Genomic DNA, 7,861 nt, shown 5'->3' with positions numbered 1-7,861 from the left:
TTCTGCGAAGCCGCTGTTAACATGAATGCGGAGCCCTATCCTGAACACCAACAGGCTCTGTGTCACGTTGGCGAGTAGCTACTCACCGCGAGTGCCATGACTCACAAGTTGTAAATCTCGCCTAACACTGCCTTCCGTCGGTTCTTTCAGTAATTATTTTTCTTGGAAAAGTGTTCTTTGTGATTTTGTCATCTTCCTAATGACTAACGGTAGCGCGAAAAGAACTTGAACAGCGTCAATTGACAATGATCAGTTTATTTGATTTGACCACTGCTACAGCCGGTGTTACTTCTGATGGCCTTTGGCATTGTTCTTCGGCTACTTTTTCACATTTGTTGAACGTTGAGTTTGGTTTTGTTGGGACTTTTTGTGACTGTGGTCTTTCTATAGTCTACATTAGAGCATATGAGACCAGCTAGGTAACTTTTTTATAGCCACCTTAGCGATGTTGATATTTAGGCTACCGGTGGTCATTACTGCAATTGAGTAATGCAATAAGCACCCTGAAAAGTCGTGCGTCTTGGTGATCAAGATGAAACGATGTTTCTGCACAGTCAACTAGAGAATGAAGAGCTTGGCAGCTAAGCGCACGGATCTAAAATCATGCGTACAAATCAGGCGAAGCCCGGCTAGCTGAACATATAAGTTTTTTTTTCACCACCCGTACAAGCTTGTCTGATTTTGTCATTTCATCTGCTGTGGTATCACGCGAAGTTAGTTCTTTATTTCGCACATCTTCACGCCCGCCATCTCCCCTGAAACGCTCACTGGGGAGATAAAAGGGGAAAAACACTTTGCAGATACAACACATGAAGTGCCTGTTGCAGTGCTGGCGAAAACAATCGCCGCGGATAAGCTGCACCGTGGAGGAAAAGAAATGTTAAAAATACTTCAAGTGCTGGTTGCAGTGATGGCGAAATGCGTTCCCACCGACTGCTCATAGCATAGTTCCTGCATTTTGTCGAGGGTATTGTGAGACCTCGCCTGGTTTACGGCCCCGTTTAGTTTTATTTTTTTTTTTCAAATTGCTTTTAGCTGGAGCCTGGAGGTTACTCCAAGCCTCTGGTCTACGCGGAGAGTGCTCGGAGCTTCCCGCCAGCGCGTCCCGCGAAAACATAACGAAAGTTCGGCAGTTAATGTCGGCTTAACAGTGTCGCTACGGCGGTCGAGGACTCCTAGCATTGTTAACCGCGCGCACCCACCGGCGCCCAGGAAACACGCGTAGCGCATACGAAGGGCGCCGCTCGATCCGGTCTGGCATTCCCACGCGAGCGCATACCAGGTGGAGTTTTGCGAGGGGCCCTTTCACTTGCAGGCGTCCATGACGGCACCGAAGCGTCGCGGGGCTCGCTTCCTGCCTTGCGCGTTGCCATCCGCCACTTCGCCATCAACAGCGTTATAACAGCCGGAACTAACGCGATTAGCCAGAAAATTAGCCGCCCCGTGAAATAGCGAAAAGGGCACGTCATCCTTCGAGAAGTGGCGCGCAGGCGCAGAGACACGCCGGAGGCGAGAATGCACGGGAAAAGTGGAAATGGAGAGAGCGTCACACGGAGGTGGTGAAGTCTCTTGCGTAAAGAGGGTATCCTGAATGTTTCCTTGGTGTGCTTCTTTTTTTTTTAGCCATGATCTGTGTTCGAGGTTGTGCCCCACCTTCTGGGCTGTGGCTGCTTTGTGTCAAACCTTCTGGCATAAGGTATTTACAAATATAGGTGCATACTGCACTCTCAAAGAAAGTCCAGTAACATCTGGTGGTGCGACCCAAAAATCCATTTTTCTATATTGGTGGACGGCCTGGAGGCAGTCCACACCGGAGCGGGGGTTTCTTTGCATGTGCATTTTTCTGAGCGCAGTCATCCTCGCATGCTAACCAGCCCTGATTTTCCGCATTATTAGTTGTGTAACCACGATTAAATTTTTGAGGCGTAAGCCATACTTGTTTCATTGAGCGAAAACCTGTCGGTGTGTGTTTGTGTGTGCGTGGGTTGACAGTCGACGTCACCCATGGCATTCTCATGCAGGTGGCGGTTAAATACATGATTGATTGCGCAAGGTTGCTTGGGACAATTTGGATCGCACAAATCCCACCGGTGGCAGCCCCTGACATCCAAGGGCAGTGGTGCATCAGTTAACCGCTGCACCACTGTGCCTGGAGCGGCATGATGACTTCCAGGGATATACATGAATATTGAGTCGAGAAAAACCAAGTGTGCACTTATATATACAAGCATTAACCCATTAGCAATCGCGGTACGGCGGCGACTGCCTTCACGACCCAAGCAGCACAGGTCATCGGCCCAATATTGCAACAGGATGGTCCCATCCTGGTCCTTTTTAGGGCCAGCTTTGCCAATACAGTTCCAATGTTGGGCCAATTACTTGTGCTGCTTGGGGAAGTTCGCACGCAGCTAAGAAGAGGTGCGGCGGCGTCGGCTACGTAGAGCAATGCACAGGTAGGATTGCCAGCTGCGTGGCATCGTGTTACATCACGACGCGCGGCGACTGCGTTCACAAAGTGAGCAGGCGGTTTTACGCCTTCTCACAAGCAAGCAGTCTTAAGTGTCTCTGTCGACTTTTGGTGTGAAATCACTATGCTTCGCGAGGTCAAACTTGCTCACCGATTTGTGTGATTCTTGACCTTGAGGGTGTCCTTGCTCAAACTATAAAAAGATACTGTAAATATTGCCGCGATTAGAAGCCGCGGCGGCGCGAACAGATCAACTTCGCTGGCCACTGCACGAGAGCACTACGATATATCGACGCAGCCGATCGCGCCTCGTGTTAAATTGCAACACACTCTCGCGCTGTGCATTGCACATCGTCTTCTTCATTAATTAATACTACTATCAAACTAACATTCGAGCATTGAGCTATGTGGCGGTAATGACAGAAAGATGTGCGATGCATGCGTTGGCGTGGACAATGTTGTGGAAGAAACACGCCATTAGAGCAATACGCGTTGGCGTTTACAACATTACTGTACAAACGCGACACTGATGCATAGGCCGCCGGCGTGATTGGGTAAATTGGAACTAAAATGAAAAAAGTTGAAGAGGCACATAACTGGCTCCCTGGTTCAGTGGACACCTCAATCATGCTTTCAGATAGGTGGCGGTGATGTCCACCTGCGAAAAATTGTGCTTTCGCGCAATATTTCGTGCTTATTAGCAATGCTATACCGCCAGGCATTTTTTTTTATTCGGAAAATATGAAACGGGCGCATATGTGAACGTGTCTTAAGATTGAATTTCATGCAGGCAGAGCAGTGAAAACTCTGGCAGCTTACTTAGCTTGTTTTGTCGTCACATATTCTCATAAAGCTTCAGACCGCGAAATTGCTGAAAATCTGCTGCTTCTGACGTTGTTTCTCCAGTCGAACCAGACTCAATGTAGATAACAGTGCCAGGGAGCCATCACGGCGTCATCGGTTCAAAGCAATTTTTTACAGTGCGTGTGTATCCTGATTTTGCTTTGATTCTTTAGGATAAAATAACTGAAAAGTATGTACATATAAGCGTGAGCGTTCTTTTTGAATGTAGATTTTTTAGCACACACGTCCCGCCCACCAGTTTGCTGTTCTCGATTTTACTGCGCTGACTTCCATCTCCAAACTCGATTTTCTTATTGGATCAGCTCAACAGCGGCAACTCTTTTTCTCTATTTCCCGCCGCTCCTTTCATACTGCGCATCAAAACTCCCTAAGCAAGGGATCAACGGCTCGCTGCTTGTTGGGCAGAGCATGCCCGATTCCTCAGGCACATATCCTACATCGTCATTATTCCTCAGGCACATATTCGCCAAATGAAAGAAGACGAAGTGATCGTTATGGTGACAAAGAAGAAAGTGATCGAACAACCCGCCTCGTGCGCCGGAATCTGAGCTAGCAGAAGCCATGTTTCATTGCGGCAAGAAGCCTCGGTGACTTGAAGCCTGTTGCACCGACGACGCGTCTCTTGCGACTACCACTGCCCCACTGGAGAGCCTAACCATGGCAGCAGCTTCGAAGGCCATGGATATGGACCCGGCGGTGAACAGCTCCCAATCTCGAGGCTCGATGGCACTGGACGCGGTAATGCCTCTCAAGACAGTTTCCAAATCACCACCGCCAGGTCAGCCAATCGTTGTCGCTTTCAATCAAGCCTCCAGCGAAAGTGCGCCGCTGCCACTCCAACAACAGCCTAATCCAGCCTGGAATTTGGACGGAACAGCACATTCAAGAATGCATCGTTTTACGCAAGAGTTTGGAAGATATCGTCAGGACAGCGCGGCACTGAGATCTCATCGCGATGCTTCCGAAGATGGATCTGGCTCTGCTCTAATACCAAAATGCGGTAGCAGCTTGCTGCCAATCCTCGATGAGCACCAAAGTCGCCGGAAATATTCTCAACATTCCGAAGAAGCGGAGCCAGTAAGTCCACCGATGTGTTCTGGTGGAGTCGGCAATCTGCAGCAAGAGCAAGATGGCAGTCCTCAGCCGCTCGAGTCATCACAGAGTTCGTTCCCACTATATGCTAGGTATACTCCTGAAAGGCCGCTCGATTCCCTGCCACTGAAGTATACTAGCAAGGGAGGGATCAAACAAGGGAATACTGACGGAGAATTCCTGGATTTAGTCACTGAGCCGGCTTTGCACGTCAGCTTAAGCTTCGAGCCTGGTGTGGGGCCTCAGAGTGTGAATGAAGACCCTCAAACAGACATTACCGCTCTTTTCGGTCGTCAAGCGAACAGGCGGCACCAACACGGTAAGGTACCTTGGAACACAGATGCTTCGGAAGCTGCACGCCTGACGGCACATAATGTCGCAGTGAGCTGTTTGGCTAACCCACCACTTATGGCGCAAGAAGGTCTCGGTGCAGGGTCCTTCAGCCAAGGCTTTCTCGAACACTTTGACCCAAGCTCGGCCTTCTACTGTGAGCCTCAACGTATGGGAACAGTGTCCATGCCCAACGAACGTGTCCTCGCGGATCACGAGGACTGGAAGCTGCTGGAGGAGGGGGTGCGCCGATGGAAGGTGGGGTTGCTCCGGCAGCGACTGCTAGAAGAGGAGCTGCAGCTTTACAACGAGCTTAGGCGGACACAGATGACTCTGCTCCTGCAGGTACGACGCCAGAAAAAGGCGCTGCATCTGGAGTTGGAACTGCAGAGGAAGGAGGCGGCGACTGCAAAGGCCATTGACATCATGCATTGGCTCGCCAACGTGCAGCCTCCGGACGTGGTCGATGCAGACGCGCAGGTGAGTGCACAGAAGCACCACAACTGAGTCTCGCGCTTGCAAAAGGCAGATAGTTGTGTCGTCGCCTTAGGTTTTCCTTTAAAATGACTCTGCATAGTGTTGCGCTGCAATAAGAGCTTCACTCTGTAACAAAAATACCGCCGAGTCATGTGAGCAGGTGGTGTCGATTGTCTACCAAGCTATAGGCGGCGGGTATCAAATCGGCATCTCTGCGCTGACCCTGACCGCGGTTGTTTGACCTTGGTACAATGAACATCTCGAGCCTTCCCATGTTTCTTGGTGAGTTTGCTGGGCCAGCCTTCGCGTCAGTTTCGATGTGGTTTCTTAATACCTTCTCGTTTTCGGATGCTTGATAATTGGTCGCTTAAATGCACATACCCGGAAAGAACACAGTCCTAGCACGACAACGTCATAATTTGCTTTAAGGAACACTGGAGGCACGAAGAACTTGGCCTGCATCAGTGCAGTACCGAGTTCTAATCACAGATAGATCTCTTGCAGATAGATCTCTTGCACTTCGAGCCTTCAGCGATGCATCCCTTGAGCTCCATGGTGGCGCCGTGGCTGGTCACGTGGTTGGTCACGTGGTGCCGAGCACCTGCAGCCGAAACCGAGTAGGGGGGGAGTGGAGAGGGGAAGAGAGGGAATCCACGTGCAGGGACGAAGATGAAGAAGGAACGCCCAGCGAAACGGAGCGCCGAAAGACTGACTTTGCAATTCGACTGACCGAGTTCCACTCGGCCAGCTGTAGCTCTCGCGTCACTCCAGGTTTAACCAGAGCTAAACCACTGGCATTTTTTAAAATTCAATTTCTCGGCGATCAATGTGCGTTCTTGCTGCTGGACAAACGTCAACATACCCAGAAACAGACAGGAAATCAAGTACTTTAAATAGTAATAGGATGGAATTAACCATTAGTGTCTGTTTAATAACACTACACCTCTGTTTTCTCGCCACCCTCATGCACAGGTGGCATCGGATCGCGAACGTCAGTTCACTCCTCCGAATGATGACGAAGCTCGGTTCACACCAGTCCCTCCTCCCAGGCGCCGCCGCTCCGAGAAGCCGTCGGCCACTGAACAGCAATCGTCAGGAGTCGTCGGCCACGAATTCGAGCAGGAGCGATCGCAACTGTCGAATTCTCGGAGCCAGGCTTCTCGGGACTACGTCCTGTAGTGGCTGGTGGCTTCGTCACCGCCCACTTGTGTGCCCTAGGTAACGACTGCCGCTCTAGCTGTTCCCAGCCGCAATGAAGAAAACTACGATGTACAGGCAGTGGCTGCAGAGAAGCATTAAGCGAACTCTCTCTAACAGGTGTTGGCGAAGGAACCTAAATACGAGCACAACAACCTTGGCATCCAGCAAGACGTGCATCTTGAGACGCACCATTTTAGGTTCTGCCTGGTACCTTTGGGCACGCCCGCAACATACCTTGTGCGTTGACAGCGGTAGTCTCACTGGAATTGTTCCGGTGTAATGATTGCTGATCATGGTAGTCTAGCTTTTTCTTCCTGTGCTGCAACAATTTCCCCGAATCTCTGGGCAGAACTAATAAATGTATTTACCAGCCTCTTGCACGCTTTCTCGAGTGATTTGTAGCGGAATGCGTAGAAGGGTGTAGTAGAGATAAATGAAAACTGGCTTTGCGGAAATGAAAGGCGCAATAACCGCGCTATGATTTATGGAAGGCGGGAGTGAAAAAGGAGGGGCCTTAGTGGAAGGAAGCGGGATCAATTCGACCACTTGTGAATCTTTAACGACCCGCCGCGGTGGCTCAGTGGTTACGGCGCTCGACTACTGATGCGGAGTTGGGTTCGAACCCGACCGCGGCGGCTGCGTTTTTATGGAGGAAAAACGCTAAGGCGCCCGTGTGCTGTGTGATGTCAGTGCACGCTAATGATCCCCAGATGGTCGAAATTATTCCGGAGCCCTCCACTACGGTACCTCATTCTTCCTTTCTTCTATCACTCCCTCCTTTATCCCTTCCCTTACGGCGCGGTTCAGGTGTCCAACGATATATGAGAAAGATACTGCGCCATTTCCTTTCCTCAAAAACCAATTATTATTATTATTATTATTAACTTTAACGTGCGCTGGTATAGCACAATGAACGGGCGGCTTTTGCGTTTCACTTCCATGGAAACGTGGCCACCGCGGCGGGGTGCTCCGACTCTTGTAAACGAGCGCTCTAACCACTGAACCACAGTGGCGGGTTAGAAGGGAGAAAGGCAGGTTGCGCTCAGGTGTGACTTGCGTGATGGAATATAAATAACTTCATTTGAAATGAAACCTGTTTTTGAATGCTTCAAGTTACAAAATACTGCCTAAGCGGCATAAAGTGCATAAAATGCTTCAATTTAGTCGCACCTACTAAAAAAAGTGCAGGCGAAAGACGAAAAGACACACACAGTCTGTGTTTTGTCTTTTTGTCCTCGTCTTTGATTCGCCAGTTTTTCATGACAGAGGCACACGTGGTTCAGGTAGTTTTTCTTATGATACTAAAACACACACTATCAGTCGTGCTCGTCCAACAGATCCCTTGCTTTAAGCGCCTTCTGGAGCTATATCCACTTCTTTGGGCTCTGTGTGGAAGCCGCCTAGTTTGGTGTAGTGGGAGGGTGGTTCCTA

The 7,861-nt window shown here is 49.9% G+C and overlaps 1 protein-coding gene across 1 annotated transcript; it reads left to right on the top strand.

Moving 5' to 3' along the window:
• The first annotated feature begins 3,881 nt into the window (after positions 1–3,881).
• LOC144123401 (uncharacterized) lies at positions 3,882–6,776 on the top strand. The gene is made up of 2 exons (XM_077656238.1): positions 3,882–5,233; positions 6,203–6,776. The coding sequence occupies exons 1-2, from the start codon at positions 3,989–3,991 to the stop codon at positions 6,407–6,409; spliced, it is 1,452 nt and encodes a 483-aa protein (XP_077512364.1). The 5' UTR covers positions 3,882–3,988; the 3' UTR covers positions 6,410–6,776.
• The last annotated feature ends 1,085 nt before the right edge of the window (positions 6,777–7,861 follow it).

This window comes from Amblyomma americanum, chromosome 3 (assembly GCF_052857255.1).
Source record: "Amblyomma americanum isolate KBUSLIRL-KWMA chromosome 3, ASM5285725v1, whole genome shotgun sequence".
NCBI classification, from domain to species: Eukaryota; Metazoa; Arthropoda; class Arachnida; order Ixodida; family Ixodidae; genus Amblyomma; species Amblyomma americanum.
Note: the sequence above shows the minus strand (reverse complement) of the source record. Positions and strands in the feature narration are given on the sequence as shown.

What these genes read in the sequence shown, in the direction of transcription:
- LOC144123401 (XM_077656238.1), top strand. Translation starts at nt 3,989, where the DNA reads ATGGCAGCAGCTTCGAAGGCCATGGATATGGACCCGGCGGTGAACAGC. An exon ending in TGGTCGATGCAGACGCGCAG is followed by an intron (nt 5,234 to 6,202) that starts GTGAGTGCACAG and finishes CCTCATGCACAG; the next exon opens with GTGGCATCGGATCGCGAACG.